Genomic DNA, 17,224 nt, shown 5'->3' with positions numbered 1-17,224 from the left:
CACAAGAGAGACCGCAGATACTGGAAATTTGGAGCAACCCATGTAAACGCTGGATGAATTTGGCAGGACCTGCGGAGTTCCTCCAGCATTATGTGTGTGTTGCTGCAAAGGAGTAGGATTCCTTTCTGACTTCCAGGGAAATCACTGCCAGTCAACATTGCTTGTTTTACACCATCACTCAGAGCTAGGGTCATTTCCACTGCGTTCACTGTGGATGAGAGAGACCTTCTGGTGGGCATGGCTGAGGGATGGGATCTCACAGTGTTGGTTTCATCTGGAGAGATCTACATCCCAGTAGGTTTGAAGTAAACAACTCTTGCCATGAACCAACATAAATCTGCGATTGTACTCTTCAAAGATTTGACAGGATGGGTGTCAAAGATTGTTTCCACTGGCTGGAGAGTCAGAAATCAGTTGTTTCAGGGAATTGGTGTTGGTTTATTGATTTATTACTGTCACATGTACCGAGATACAGTGAAATCCATTTTTGTGTGCAATCCAGTCAAATCATGCCAGATATAAGTACCTTGAGATAGTAAAAAGAAAAACAGAAAGCAGAGTATAGTGTTGCAGTTACAGAGAAAGTGCAGTGCAGGTAAACAAATAAAGTGTAAGGGCTATTCAAGGTAGGTCGGGAGATCAAGAGTTCATCTTTAGTGTACAATGAAGTCTGTTCAAGAGTCTGATAACAGCAGGATAGAAGCTGTCCTTGAGCCTGGTGGCTCATGCTCTCGTCCTTTGGTATCTTCTGCCTGTTGGGAAGGGGGAGAAGGGAGAATGACTGGGGTTGGGAGAGGTGTTTGATTATGTTGCTGCTTTCCTGAGGCGCAGGAAGTGTGGAAGCAGTCTGTGCAGGGGAGGCTGGTTTGCATGCACAACTATCTGCAATTTCTGTGGCCTGCGATTGAGAAGAACTTCCTGTACTCAGAGGGCTGTGAATCTCTGGACATTGTGGGTGTTCAGTCACTGACACTGACATTCTTGGGCATGAAGAGATATTGATGGACATGGGACTCGGAGGGAAGGAAAAGTTGAGGCAAGGGTTGAGTCATGACCTTATTCAATGGTGATACAGACTCTAGAGTTATATGCTCCACTCCCTTCCCCTGTTTCATATAGCCTTACTTCTGAGAAATTAGTCTCTAGTTACAGTTTAGCACTCTGCAGCCACTCACTGTTCATTAACAACAGTTACCTGATAAGAAGCCTGCACAAAGACAGGGTTGTTATCATTGACGTCCTGGATCTGTAGATAAACAGGAACCTCAACAGATCGAGCTGGTGATCCATGATCCACCGCACGCACTGTGAAATTCAGCCACTGAACCTCTTCATAATCCACTGTTCTGCTGGCAACTATTTTTCCTGTGGACAGACGCGAGAGTAGAAATGGGATGGAACAGAGCGATTGTTGGCAATAATCACTTGGATAACATCTCCTCTGCACCAGTCCCCATCTAATGCTGACATTTTTGTGGTGGTTTCCTGTAGATACTGATATTCAGACGCTAGAACCCCTGCAATTGTCTACAGGTGTGGTGTGCGGATGGCACTGAGTTCGCTGAGACAGTAAATGGCCTGGACAGGAACACCAAGGATGCTGATGGATAATGTCAACAGCCAAAGCAGTGGAAAATAAAGCTCAGTGCAAGGCAAAGGGCTGCCCTTCCCTCTGAACAAGGACGAAAATTGAACTTTTCCCCCAAATGCCAAGGAGCTCAACAATGTTAAGGAGCCGTGAGATTTGGGATCCAAGTATGAATGTTAAAAAATAATAATGGGACATTAGCCTCCTTTTACAGAAGTTTTATGCATACGTCAGAACACTGTTTTCATTTCTGGATATGGCTTCTGGAAAGATGTACTGTTCTTGGAGCAGCTGCAGACCAGATTATTCAGAACGAAACTGAAGCGAAGATGGGTAAATTAAATTATGATGACAGGCTCCATAGACCAAAATACCTCAGGCGTAGCAATGTTAAGAGGTGAATTAACAGAGATGTTCGGGATGATAAGAGGATTTGATAGGATAACTAGAGAATAACTATCTCCCCTGGAGAGACATAAGGCTCAGCTTGGAGCCAAGCCACTCCGCCCTCATCTGGAAGCTGTTCTTCACACAAAATGCAGTGGGAATCTGGAACATTCTTCCCTCAAAATGCAGTTGAAGCAGGGATCAGTGAAAATATCAGCAGATTTTCATTAGCCAAAGATATGAAGAGAAGTGGAAGGAAGATGGGCTGATGGAGTTAAGATACAGATCAGTCATAGTCCTGTTGTATAGACTCAAGAGACTGAAAGGCCTCTTCCTGTTCATTCCTATGGTAACAAGGGAACCCATCAGTGAAATGAATATTAAAGATCTTGCTTGAACAGTTGGAAGGACTGCTCGATACCTGGAAGGAAAATCACCCTTTGTGATGCGTCAAGGCGATTGTCAAATGGCTTTCAGAAAGCTTTTCATGTGCTGAATATTATCCAAGAAATCGGCTGCAATTTTACAAAGGCACTGCACTCCTCCACAACTTCTCTCATTTCCTCACCCCCCTGTCACCTTTCCCTCTCATCACACTCACCCCTCATCTCTCCCTGCCCCCCTCCCTCTTACTCTTATCCTCTCTCCCTCCTCCCAATATGCTTTGATTGAGTCCTATACCAGGTTTGTTTGATCCTTCTCCCCTGGCCACCATGAGTATTAAGGTATTAAGTTCCAGTGATCTCTGTCAGTATAACTCATTGATGAGGGAAAAACATATACTTGCTTCTCACTTTCTTTTGCAAGTGAAAGGAGATCTTTGAAATGCATTTTCAACAAAGGGTGCAACCCTTTAAATGTTCATAGACCTAACACAAATGAGCAGAAAACCTCGACAAATCCCTGCAATGCTCACCTGCAGCAGGATCCTCCAGCCTGATGTAATCCCCAGGAGGGAGATCAGCAACTCATATCTGATCTGTCCATTGGGACCTTTATCGGGATCCACGGCCGACACAGAAAGGAGCGTTGTCCCGGCTGTTGCTCCCTCCAGAATCCTCTCAGTGAAGATATTCACCCCGAATGGTCTGAATCGCGGAGGATTATCATTCACATCCAGGATATTCACTGTCAGCTTCGCTGAAACAGGCCAAAGAGACACATCTACATCTACCTCCATCTTTGTGCGGAGTATTAAACAATCATGGCTGTCGGTCAAAATCTGAGATCCAAGTGGTGGGGCTGGGTGGAGATCACATCGACTCTCCAAAGTGGAATTAGTAATTCTGTGTTAGGGAACCAAAGGATGTGGAATGGTATAGGAAAGTGGGGTTAAGGTCCAGCACTTGCCATGACCTGAGCTTCATATTGTCCCTCTGATCTCCTTGTATCCAATTCCCCCCACCACCTTTCCCCAAGCGTTAACCAATGGGCAGCTGAGAGTCATGGTCAGAAAGAGAGACTTCCGCCTACCAAGTCCAGACTGACCACCAACCACCATTTACACCAATCCTACATTAATCCCGTTTTTTTATTATTCTCCCCACTTTCACATCACCTCCCTCCAGATTCTACCACTCACCTACAGGTGGGCAATTTACAGAGGCTAATTAACCTACTATCCTGCACATCCCAGAAATGGCTGCAATTTTCCAAAGGCACTGCACTCCTCCCTCAAAACTCCTCTCATTTCCTCCCTCCTCTTGTCACTTTTTCCCGCTCATCACTCTCCCTCTCGCCCTGAGCATGACAGGATTGAAACCGAGTCTCTAGCACTGCAAGGCAGTGGCTCTACTAGCCCTCACCAATGTGTTTTGTGTCATAACTTCAGAACTAAGTTTATCTTAGTTGATCATTTATTTATCATTCACCTATCATTCATTTCGAGAGGACTAGAATGTAAAAGTGAGGTTTCTACTGCTGAGGCTTTATAAGGCGTTGGTCAGACTGCATTTGGAATACATGAGAAATTTTGGGCCCCATATCATGGGAAAGATGTGCTGGCTCTGCAGAGGGTCCAGAGGAGGTTCACAAGAATGATCCCAGGAAGGAAAGGCTGAACATTTGTTGTCTCTGGGCCTGTACTCGATGAAGTTCAGAAGGATGAGGGGGGAATCTCGTTGAAGCCTACCAGATACAAAGGCCTGGATAGAGTGGACGTGGAGAGGATGTTCCATTACTGGGAGAGTCTGGGATCAAAGGGCACAGCCTCAGAATAAAGAGACATCTCTTTAAAACTGAGCCGAGGAATTTCTTCAGCCAGAGGGTGGTGAATCTGTAGAATTTGTTGCGGAGGCCAAGTAATGGTGTATTTAAGGCAGAGATTGATAGGTTCTTGATTGGTAAGGGGGTTAAGGGTTATGGAGAGAAGGCAGGAGAATGGGGTTGCAGAAAATCAGCCATGATTGAATGGCAGAACAGACCAATGGGCTGAATGGCCTAATTCAGTCCATCCATTTTTCTTACGTCCATGTGTCTATCTAAGAGTCTTTTAAATGTCCCTATTGTATCAGCTCCTACCACCACCCCTGGCAGTGCATTCCAGGCACCCACCATTGTCTGTGTTAAAAACCTACCTCTGACATCTCCCCTAAACTTGCCTCCACTCATCTTAAATGGATGTCCTTTGGTATTGGCCATTGCTGCCCTAGGAAAAAGGTGCTGGCCGTCCACTCCATCTATTCCTCTCATAATCGTATACACCTCTCTCAAGTCACCTCTCATCCTCCATTGCTCCAAAGAGAAAAGCCTTAGCTCGCTCAACCTTTCCTCATAAGACGTGTTCTCTAATCTAGGCAACATCCTGGTAAATCTCCTCTGCACCATCCCTAAAGCTCCACATCCTTCCCTATAATGAGGCGACCAGAACTGAACACAATAATCTAAGTATGGTCTAGTCAGAGTTTTATAGAGCTGCAACATTACCTTGCGGCTCTTGAACTCATTCCCCCGACTAATGAAGGCCCAACACACCATACGCCGCCTTAACCATCTTATCAACTTGTGCAGCAACTTTGAGGGATCTATGGACTTGGACCCCAAGATATCTGTGTTCTACACACTGCTAAGAATCCTGCCATTAACCTTGTACTCTGCATTTAAGTTTGATCTTCCAATGTGTATCACTTCACACTTTTCCAGATTGAACTCTATCTGCCACTTCTCCGCCCAACTCTGCATCTTGTCTCTATCCTGTTGTAACTTACGACAATGTTCTACACTATCCACAACACCTCCAACCTTGTGGTCATCTGCAAACTTACTAACCCACCCCTTCACTTCCTCATCCAAGTCATTTATAAAAGTCACAAAGAGTATGGGTCCCAGAACAGATCCCTCCAGAACATCACTAGTCACCGACCTCCAGGCAGAATATGCTCCATCTACTACCACCCTCTGCCTTCTGTAGGCAAGCCAATTACGAATCCATGCAGCCATCTTTCCATGGATCCCATGCCTCATGTCTGTAAGGAGTTTGTACATTCTGCCCGTGTCTGCGTGGGTTTCCTCCGGGTGCTCTGGTTTCCTCCACATTCCAAAGATGTATGGGTTAGAAGTTGTGGGCATGCTATGTTGGCGCCGGAAGCATAGCGACACTTGTGGGCTGCCCCCCAGAATATTCTACGCAAAAGATGCATTTCACTGTGTGTCTCGATGTACATGATGAATAAAGGTATCTTATAAATAAAAAATCCCAAATGTGGTCACTTCACAAACCTACCCCTGTAATAACTGCTACTAAATACCCATTTATTTCTATTGGTGCTGTTTGCAATCCTCCTTAGAAGGCATTTTAAATACTAATCACATCTAATTTGATAAATCCTGATTTCAGTCCAGGAGCAGAGGCAGCAAGTTAACCATGTCAGCTTCTGGATGGCAAGCATGCAAGTCCATGATGAACCAATCTGGTAATGGTAAGATTCAAGAATACCTGGACATCTCCTCAGTGCTCAAAGCAGATACTTTAATTGACAAGGTTTCAATCATTAGTGGTCTGATTAATATACAATATTTATACAGAATACTTTACTCACACAGTTAACTTTTATTCATTAAATGCAATAAAAGTGTTATTCTAAAATAGAATCTGTCTTCCAGAGGATGCTTTCAAAGGACTTCACTCACAAATCAAAGCTAAAAAAAGACAGAGGTGGGAATCAAGGGAACTGGTATTGTGCTGGAACTGTGCTGTTCCAGAGTGGTTACTTTCAGAGTGGTTTTGAACCTGGAGGAATCGGATGTTAAAAGCAAGAAAGGACTTGTACATATGCTTTCTTTTATAACCTCAGCATAGCCCAAAGTGCTTCACTGCTAAAGCATAGTCATGCAATGTAATGCAGGAGTCACATCAACCATTTTGCACACAGCAAGCTCCCATGGACAACAATCTGATCATGACCAAATAACTTGCTTTTAAGGTTGTTTGAGGGATAAATATTGGCCAGGATGCCATGTTTAATTCTCCTAGTCTTCTGCTAAGTAGTGCCATGGGATCCTGGTCACTGGGAGGCCAGATGGAGCCTTGGTTTAATGTCCCCAAACAAAGGACAGCCACACTGACTTCGTGCTGCACTGGGGGCATTAGCCTAGACTGTTGTGGTCAAGTCTCTGAAGTGGGACTTGGATCACAATGTGGCTAGCTACTGAGCCTAAGACCAACACTTCAGTTAGAGCCTTCTCAAAGTTAAAGCCAAGGCTCCACAGGTGTAAATAACTTCTTACTGGTGTGGGTCATATTGCTAACATTGCTGGCTTAACCCAACCTACTGGTTGTATTGGCAACACTCTCACCAGTACACTGCACTGGGCTTACATTCAGCTTGTAAAACACTGAGATTGATCAACGTAGAATTCTGTGATGATACTCAGGCTGGTAACTGACACTATGTAAATAAATGCAGTGATGAATCTTAATTACTTGTAAAGAATGAGAAAACCTTACCATTGGGAACACTGACAGAATGACTGACCACACTCACTGGCGTTGTCATGTACTGATATAGTGAGTTCATAGGTTGCTACCAGTTCCCGATTCAAAGGCCTTCTTACAAATACAGCACCTGGTTTAAAGGAAACAAGTCCATCAGTAAGACAACCTTTTGCAGAGCGTGTTTACAATAGTAATTGTGTGCACAACAAGAGATTTTTTTTCTTTCTTCAGAAGGAAGGCTTATTGTCATGATGGATGATCAGGTTCCTAGATCAAAGTCCTTGTCTCTGTTTAATGAGAGAATTATGGCCCCTGTGGTCTCCCTGAATTACTTCTCCTTCCCTTCCCCATCAATACCTGCACTCAGCCCAAGGTACAGAGTCAGGAATTGGGGTCTGGGTCCCAGAATAGGGATTTCCATGTAAAGATGATAAGAATTTTTTTTTACACATAGAGGGAGGTGAATCTTTGAAATTCACTACTTCAGATTTCTGTGAACACTTCATCACTGATTATACTCAAAACACCGATCAACACATTTTTCAATACTGAGAGAATCAAGAGCTTTGGGGAACTTGTGGGAAGCTAGAAGGTATACAGAGATCAGCCACCTCTTGCATGGCAATAGAGGGTCAGGGAAAGAGACCAACTCCTGCTCACTTTACTTATATTGTTAAGAATCTCTCTGTGGAAAAAGAAACTGCTGGTTGAATCACATTTTCGTATTTCAATGAAAGTAGAAAAGGTGAAGTCAAACCAGGAGATAATGTTTCTGAAGCAACATGCAGCCAAAAGGATATGGTGCTACTTTGAGCTATTTGCTCATTCCAGTTGTCCAAGTTCAGGGAACCAAAGTAAAAAGCAGCATGACTTTAATCACTTCACCTGCCAACAATACCAGTTCAACACACTGCACCTCTGAGCAAAGTAACAGCTCAGAGAGTGCCTGCTGTTAGCGTGTGTTTTATTTGGTGGAGACTGTTTTCTTTACCTGTTTGAAAAGTGATGTCAAAAGCTCTCTGCCGTTCCTCTACCACTTTATCAGTGTCGTCCTTTGCAATGAGCTCGATGATGTAATACTCCAGCCGAGGTCGGAGGTCACGATCAACGGCTGTAATGTTTGCAATGATGGCACCGACTGTGACTGACTCACTGATGCTGATGGTCTGAACAGGGTTAACAAACTCAGGACGGCAGTCATTGACATCGTCTATTATGATATTCACGGTGGCGCTTGCTGACAATGGTGGAGTTCCATGGTCCATCGCAACCACAACAAGAGTGTAGGAGCCCTTTTCTTCTCGATCTACAGTCACTCCATTGGCCACCTTGATAACTCCACTGGGCGGGTCAATGATAAACTTATCCTGGGCGCCTCCCTCTATTCGGTAGCTCAGTTGTTGATTCACACCAGCATCGGCATCTATGGCTGTTACTTGAACGATACTGAAGCCTAAAACACAAAAGTACATAAACACACCACACATCAGAGAAAATATCCAGATCCCTCACAACAAAAGAATTCTTGTGTGCAGATAATTTTATCCCATCATATCTAGTAGACAATGAACATTATAGAAAGAAGGAAAGTCTTGCAATTAAACAGCACATCACAAAACTTATTGTCATCCTAAAACTTTTTACAGTCAATGAAGTCATGTAGCCCTTTGAACGCAAGAAGCTCCCACAAACAGCATTATCAGAGATGTTTTCGAATGGAGACACAAGCAACTGCAGATGCTGGAATCTGGAGCAATGAACAATCTGCTGGAGGAACTCAGCAGGTTGAGCAGCATCTGTGGGAGGAAAGGAATTGCTGACGTTTCGGTTCAAAACCCCGCATCAGAATTATTCATATTCTGCTGATAACGCTATTGCCTTCCCTGTTTACACCCCGGGTTGAATGTTCTACGGAAGGATATAGGTAGGAGGCAAGCTGAGTATTTGCAAAATGTTTTTCACAACCTTTTCAGGATGTCCCAAATGCTTTAAAGCCAATGGGTTCTGTTGAACATAACCACTGCTGTAAAGGAGAGAATGCAGCAGCTACATTGCAAGTTCCCAAAAACAGCTTGAGAAGAAAAAAACAGATAACCCGTCACAGTGATCATGAGGGATAAAAATTAACTAGGTTCCATTGTTCTTCTTCAAGGTAGTGCCAAGGCATTTTTTTTAATGCTCACTTGTGAAGAAGGGCTGTTTTAATGTCTCATCCAAAAGACAGCACCTGCAACAATGCAACACCTGCAACAAAGCAGCATTTGCTGGGTCTGGCACTGCAAGTGTCAGCCTGGATTTTGTGCGCATCTCTGGTCTGCGGTTGGTCCAGACTATCCACTGAACACTGGCATCGCAGAAGAAATTTACTGAGATGTTACCGGCGATGAGGGACCTCAGTCAGATGGAAAGGTGTTGGGGTTGTTGTCCTTGGAACTGAAGAGGTAAAGGTGATCTGATAGAGGTATTAAAATAATGAAGGGTATGGACAGAGTAGATTGAGGGAGACTGTTCCCATTGACAGAGGGGTCGAGAACCAAGGGACATAGGAAAAGCCAAAAGTGATATGAGGACAAACATCGAGTGGTTGGGGTCTGGAATGTAATGGCATGACTGGAAGTGGAGGCAGATTCAACTGGAGTGCTCAAAATGGAACGAGACAAGTAACCGAATGGTAGGAATTTGCAGGGCTGTGGGAAGAGGGGGGAGGGTAGAGCTATCTGATTTGCACTTAGAGCTGGCATGGGCTCCAGGGGCTGAATGGACTCCTTCCACAGTTTAACTGTTCTGTGAGAGAACGTGGACTTGACCCACTGACTCACTCCCCACTCAGCCCCCTGCCTTCACGTTTATTACTGTTCATTGCTGAGCTGTTCTGAATGAAGGTTCCCCAATCACAAATCAGACAGAGCCACTGGAGCTCCCCTTTCCTATTTCTCATTGGATGGTTTCCACGTTACATCAAGGTGAAGCATCTGTAGGTTCTTTTGTGTTGTGACTTCCATAAGCAAGTTACAGCTGTAGAGCCATCAACGGAACAATTTATTGAAGGTGGTAATTGTCACCTAAAAATCAGTGCCTGGTACAACAATGTACCAAGATCATACTACACGCTACACACTATCCTTAAAGACTCTAGGCTTTATACAAGTGTGGGTATCCAGAGGACCTTTAAGCTAATGATGGTGTAAGGCAAAGGGGTACTGTGGATTAACATGAGGATAATCCTATCCAATGTTGGATCCGTGGGATGTGGTAGACTTTCCAATCCTTTCTCTGGTGTGTGCTGTGGCAGAGAACAAGGAGTGGTGGTTTGGGAGATGGGTCTCAATACTGTGTCAGATCTGTGTGCACATTCAGAATCATTCATGATGCACAAGTGTAATCACACTATGAGGGAATGTTTTCCGCCTTTTGGCAGATCTGACAACATTCAAGATATTGGACAATATCCAAGATGAAGCAGCGTAAGTGTTCACTCACTCCACCACTGATGCACTGTAACTACAGTGTGCATCATTCACACAAATACACGTAGCATCTCACCAAGGCTTCTTTGACAACACCCTCCCAAAGCTGTGAATACCACCACCTGGAATGACAAGTAATCGAATCATACAGCACAGAAACAGGGACCTTCAGCACCAACCATCAACCACCCACTTACAGTAATTCTACATGAATCCCATTTTTATTCTTCCCACATTCTCATCAACTCCTCCGTGATTCTACCCCTCACCACACACCAGGGGCAATTTACAGCAGCCAATTAACCCAACAACCTGCACATTTTGGGGTGTGGGAGGAAACTAGAGCTTTTGGGGGAAACCCACACGGTAGCAGGGAGAACATGCAAACTCCACACAGATAGCAGCCAGGGTCAGGATTGAACTGGGTCTCTGGCACTGAGAGGTGGCAGCTCTACATCCTGTGCCAGTGGGCTGTCCACTGACATTACAACAGAGAGAGCATTTCAAAAGTACTCATTTGGCTCTAGAGCATCTTTGAAAGTTCCAGAAGTTGCAATAAGATTATATTTTCTCTCCAAGTTACACATCATCTTCATTTAGTACAGCACTGTTCCTTCGTCATTGCTAGGTCTAAGTCCTAGAACTCCTTACCAGCAGTATAGTGACCACAAGTACCTTTGACCACACGGATTCCACCTGAACCACCATCTCAAGGTCAAATAGAGCCTTAATTGTGTAAAAGAAAAAAAAATCAGCATGAACATTCTTCAGCATGATGAGGGTGAATGCACTCAATTTTTTCCCCCCGGGTTGGGGAATCAAGGACACAGGTTTAGGGTGAGAGGGAGAGATTTAACAGGATTTAAGGGGCAACTTTTTTTACACAGAGGATGGTATGGATGTGGAATGCCCTGCCAGAGGAAGTGGTTGAGGCAGGTACAATAACAACTTTTAAGAGACAGTTGGACAGGGATTGGAAAGGGTTTAGAAGATTATGGGCCAAATGCCGGCAAATGGGATTAGCTTGGATGGGCATCTTGGTTGGCATGGACCAGCTGGGCTGAAGGACCTCTCTCCATGCTGTACAAATCTGTGACTCTGTTCAGGAATGGGATCAGTTCCTCCTGTCAGTGCACTGAGAGGTGACCATAGTTTTGCTAACACCAGCCCTGAGGATGTCAGCAGACTTAGGACACCAAATGGTCGATCTTCACAGACTGCCTTACTCAGTGAGAGAACCTGCAGTATTATGGCCAATGAAACACCAGGGAAAGCTGAAATAATATTTTTTGTATGTGGTTTTGATTAGTCAGAATATTTTGCAACACTTAGCATATGCAAATGGATAGCACTTCCACTTTTATCTGTGATGGTCCATATTGTTAAAGGTACAGAACTTAAATTAAGGCAAAAGATGGCTAATCTGTAGGTAATATTCCGCCCCGTCAATGAACATGATTTGCTTACTTGCTCCTGCTTCTTGTGTTCTGACATGAACAATAACAAAAAATAAACCAGAACCCTCCTTATGTTTGGTTTCTGTACCATACTGGGAACCTCAATTTCTCGAGTCAACCTTCCATGGGGTAAATGCTGACTCTCAGTCTCAGCACTGGACCTGTGGCAACAGGACACATCCCATGAGCTCTGCTATTTTGAACTCTCTGATTTGATCTCTCAGTTTTTGCAAGAATCATGGGCAATCTCAGATCAAACTCATACAGGTTTGGATTCCTGGTTCAGGACAAGACAGAAGGATACTTTCCTCAGCAAAATCTTCCAAATTAATTTAAGTTGGACTGTTACAGACATCAGAGAGGTGGATGTAAAATGGGAAAATGTTGTAAATGTTCTGCCAGCAGTAGCAAATGTGGGGTGAGAAGCATTTAACCTTTCAGATCAGTGTTCTTTCATCAGAAAAAATTAACTGATTAGTCTGTCTGTGCTGAGATCCAGCTCCAAGATATCACAGACTTATGAGTCACTCAACCTTGACTTCCGATTTGAAAAAAGAATGACGCTGTGTGTTATGTTCCAAGGGGGAGGTTTGGTCCATTTGTGAGTTTCCATCACACACCGTCAGTCGTTAGCATTGGCTCAGCTGTTGTTTGCTACTGCCTGTGTACACAATAGGGGCAACGCAGAGAACTGATGAACAAAACAGAGGGCAAGATGAGAAAAGTGAAGGAAGTATGAGGCAGAAAGCAGTGCAAGAGAAAGTAAAAATATAAACAGAAAATACTGGTCAGTCAGCATTAGTGAAGGGACAAGGAGTTACTGTTTCAGGTCAACGTCCTCTCATCACAAGAGTTGGGGGGAACCTGTGTGGGAAAACCCTCCGTCACCTGCAGCCTTTAGCTCTGCCGACGAAATACTTAAAGAGTGTCCAAGCCCAATATTGGTGAAGCTTTCTCCTTTGTCCCTTCCAATGATTTCCCAATTTAGTACACAGTAAACATGGGAAATTTCCAGAACTCTAACATATTCCTTCCAAGTCATCTGACCTCTGACAAGTGTCCAGCAAAGCCGTTAGCAATTCAGTGACATTTAGAAGGTGCAACAAGATTTTTTTCACCTGAGGACTGTTTTCCCGAACGTGTACTGTCAGTGAGGGTAGGGGTGAAAAACTGGTGCATTGTCATTTTGGTCCAGGACGGTTACTGTGAGCCCAGCTGCACTCTTCAGTAGTCCAATGTCTTCTGCTATCAAGGTGAACTCCAGGTGTTCACTGGGCAAGAGCCTCCCTGTCAATGGTCCCTTCCTGGTGTCACAGAAACAAATCCCTAAAACACATCGAAAGGACAAAAGTCATCAAATATTAGTAAAATAATCCGACCAGTTTAAGATAAATACATTGACTTGAAAACGTCTGCATCTTGCTAACAAGTTCAATTCTTCCAATTATTTTGTTATTCTCCAATAGGATGTGAGCATCACTGCCAAGACCAACATTTATTGCTATTCTTAATTATCCTCAAGAAGGTGATGGTGAGCTTCCTTCAATAGTTGTGTGAAGGTATCCCCATAGTGCTGTTGGGTACATAGTTCTGACGATTGTGGGGGAACAAGGTCCCACATAGTCCGCTGGTCCAGAAGGTTAAAGCACAAGCGATCCAAGATGTGTTGGCAAACTAGATCCACAGTTGGCTTAGTGGTAGGAGGCAGATGACAGTGGTGGATGGGTGTGTTGCTGGCTGGAATTGGTATACCGCAAGGATCGGTGCTGGGACCTTTGTTGTTTAATATATATATAAATGACTTGGATGTGATAAAGATGGTATGATTGGTAAGTTTGCAGATGACATGGAAAGAGGTGGAGTCATAGATAGTGAAGAAGGTTATCTAAGAATACAGTGGGACGTGGATCAGCTGGAAAGTTGGGCAGAGTGTGGCAGATGGAAGTTAACTCAGGCAAATGTGAGGTAGTGCACTTCAGTCGTCAAGTTCTGGTAGGACATACAGAGTAAATGACAGGGACCTTAGAAGCATTGATGTACGGAGGGACCTTGGTGTGCAATAGCTCCCTGGAAGTGGTGACACAGGTGGATAGGATAGTGAAGAACGCTTTTGGTATTCTTGCCTTCACAGGCTCAGGCACTAAGTACAAGAGTTGGGAAGTCATGTTGCAACTGCACAAAACATTGGTTAGATCCCACTTGGAGTATTGTGTACAATTCTGGTCGCCACACTACACGAAGGATGTGGTGGCAATAGAGAGAGAGAGCAGAAGAGATTCACCACTATGTTACTGTTTAATGGTGGGCTGCAGTTATAAGGAGAGATTGGATAGGCTGGGTTTGTTCTCATTGGAACGTAGGAGGCTGAGGGGTAAATTAATAGAAGTTTAAAAAATTATGAGGGGTATAGAAAGGATAGATAGTCAGAGTCTTTTTCCCAGGACAGGGAGTCGGGCACTATAGGTCATAGGGTTAAGGTGAGAGGGGATAAGTTTAAAGGAGATCTGAGGGGTAAGATTTTCATGCAGAGAGCAGTGATCATCTGGAATGAGCTACCAGAGGAGGTGATAGAGGCAGATAAAGCGCATTTGGACAGGTACTTAGATAGGAAAGGCATAGAGGGATACTGCCCTAATGCAGTCAAATGGGATTAGCATAGATAGGCATCAAAGTCGGCGCGGACAAGGTGGACTGTTTCTGTGCTGTACGATTCTATGATTGCATGATTCTATGAACACCGATATATTTCCGAATGAGAAAACAATATAAATATTTTAATAAATTTTAATAAATATTCTCTTTTAAGTTGAGGAAAACTGTGCAGGTTAATTTTTCTTCAAAAGATGAGCTGGCACTTTAAACCCCTCCAGAACTCTACAATTTCATACTTTCATGCTTTCTGTGAAATAGAAGGAGCCATTCGGCTCACTGGATCTAAGGCAGCCCTCAGAGCAATTCCATTAATCCCATTCCCCAATTTATTATACACTAGGGAATAATTACCATTGCCAATTAATCTATCAACCACCATTTCTTTGGCTATAGGAGGAAACCAGAGCACCTGGAGAAAACCAGATGGCCGCAGGGAGGAGGTGCAAACAGGAGAGTTCAGGATCGAATCCTGGTTACTGGAACGGTAAGGGAGCAGCACTACCTGCTGCATTCTCTGCTCCTCCCTCTCTTAAATGAACCCATTGATTTGGGTTCCTTCCCACTATTTACCGCACTTCATGACAACATCCTCAATTTGATTTATCAGAATGTAGGTTTGCCTCTTCGTCCAGAAATTAACTGTTGCGGTTTTACATAAATTTAAAAAATATCTTAGCATCAATTAAGTTTTCTGTCATTGACCTTTTTTTCAAGGTCAAATTGTCCAAGGATTCATTTAAGCCTACCATTTTTAAGAGATTTGGAAAAGACATTTGGACAGGGAAGGTTCAGAGGGATATGGTCAAAACACAGACAAACGGGACGAGCTCAGGTAGGCAACTTGGTCGGCATGGACTAGTTAGGCTGAAGGGCCCGTTTCCATGCTGTATCACTCTATGCCACTGAGATGGTGATTCTCCTCCAAAGGACAATACCCTCTGCTGGGACTGATGAAAAATTAATCAAATGTAACCATTTTATTGTTCATGCAATAATCATGTAGAATCAGTCAGGGGATATCAAGATCAGAAGAACCCAAAAGCTGCGATCCCGAACCTAACAGCCAACAGACAGGGGCACAGTGGGGTTCAAGCTCCTCCATATTTTAGCTCTGGCTTTGAATTTTTGAGCGCAATGATGAAATTGGAATTCATATCCCAAAGGATCCCAATGGGTTGACCAGAAAAACCCTAAAGGGGGTGGGAGTTATAAACATTTGATCTGGAGAGATGGACCAGAATGGAGATGTGTGTTCCTTCAATCCTAACTAGATTTGGCTGTGCTAAGTGATTGAACATGTGGGGAGCAGAGGTTCCTTCGTTGACTGGAAGCATAATTCATAACTGCGATTTTGAATCAATGACAGTTGTGCAGCCTGTTTTATGTCCTTGATTTTCTACTTTACTTTCATTCTTGTGGAGATGTGTGGATGGATGGGTGTGTGGATGCAGGGTATGTGGATGTGTGGTTGGGTGGATGTAGGGAACTGTGGATGGGTGTGTGGATAGTTTGCACCATTCTGTTGTTTTTGCGCCTGTTGCTGTATTTATTGTTGTATTTATTATTACCACGTGTACTGTTTACTCTGTGAGCTTCATGCAAGAAAGGAATTTCATTGCACCCCGGTATATATGGCAATAACCTAATCTGAAATCTGAATTGGGTGGATGGATGTGGAGCTGTGGAAGTCTGGAAGGGTGGAGGTATGGAGGTGTGGAAGGGTGGATGGGTGGAGGAGTGGAAGGGTAGATGGGTGGAGGGGTGAATGCGGTGGATGTTTTGGCAGAGAGGACGATGATTGGGCATTCCCTTGAGATAAATGGGAGAAGGAATAGATGATGAGGACAAATTACCTCCCAAGGAGTGGTAGGGTGGTGAAGGCAGAAACAATCTATGTGTTTAAAACAAACCCAGAGAGCTTCTGACTGGCTGTAACCAGGGCTGAGGACTGGGAAGTGGGAATGGCCTGAACTACTCTTTTTCAGTTGACATGGATACAATGGCCCAAAGGAGCTCCTTCTGTGTTATGAACTTCTACAATTTTATCAAACTTAAGATTGAACTGCTTGGCCCTTCCTCAGTCAATACTGCCAGAGAGAGAGATTAACTGGTCTTGTGTCTCGCTGCTCCCTGTAAGTAAAATGGCAGCGACATTTGTCAACTTAACAATTAGTGGGCCTTGGAAAATCACTTTGGATCTGACATTTGAGGACATTTCTGGAGGATGCATTAACCACTGAGCTCTGGTTTTGCGTTCCTATTGTGTGCGACTGAAGGGACATAACTCACCTGTATTCCCGTCGACAGTGAAGAAGTCAGTCCTGTTCCCCAGTAATCGGTAACTAACCACAGCATTTGGCCCCTCGTCACGGTCGAAGGCTGAAATGGGCCCATTTATCAGCGTGATTTGTGCACCTGCAAAGTGGACAATGAGACCAGAAGCTTTGGTTTCAGTTAAACTCATTCATTCAGTGACTTTTGCGCAAATGATAAATGCATCTGCAACACAGGTTCTGAAGGAACAAAAGATTTGTAATTTCTGAAGCACATTTCAGGAGATTCCAAAGCATTTCATTACCAATGAACTAATGTAATGGGGTGCTCACTGTTGAAAACTGTTAAGAAATGAAGCAGTCTAGCTGTGCCAGAAATTCCCACAAAAGGTGATGTATAATAGAATCATTGGCTTGAATGTATCAGGTCCCTTGGTTCCCTTCACAGGGTAGAGTATTATTCTGAC

General features: G+C 43.9%; 1 protein-coding gene across 1 annotated transcript in view; it reads right to left on the bottom strand.

Moving 5' to 3' along the window:
- Window positions 1–17,224, bottom strand: part of cdh23 (cadherin-related 23) — a 710,459-nt gene that overhangs the window by 53,266 nt on the left and 639,969 nt on the right. Inside the window, 10 exon segments of the mRNA XM_052041602.1 lie at window positions 1,196–1,365; window positions 2,892–2,936; window positions 2,939–3,115; window positions 6,921–6,951; window positions 6,953–7,038; window positions 7,900–8,361; window position 12,711; window positions 12,951–12,989; window positions 12,992–13,103; window positions 16,722–16,899. Coding sequence (XP_051897562.1) covers window positions 1,196–1,365; window positions 2,892–2,936; window positions 2,939–3,115; window positions 6,921–6,951; window positions 6,953–7,038; window positions 7,900–8,361; window position 12,711; window positions 12,951–12,989; window positions 12,992–13,103; window positions 16,722–16,899 — 1,301 coding nt within the window.

This window comes from Pristis pectinata, chromosome 30, assembly GCF_009764475.1.
Source record: "Pristis pectinata isolate sPriPec2 chromosome 30, sPriPec2.1.pri, whole genome shotgun sequence".
Classification (NCBI taxonomy): Eukaryota; Metazoa; Chordata; class Chondrichthyes; order Rhinopristiformes; family Pristidae; genus Pristis; species Pristis pectinata.
Note: the sequence above shows the minus strand (reverse complement) of the source record. Positions and strands in the feature narration are given on the sequence as shown.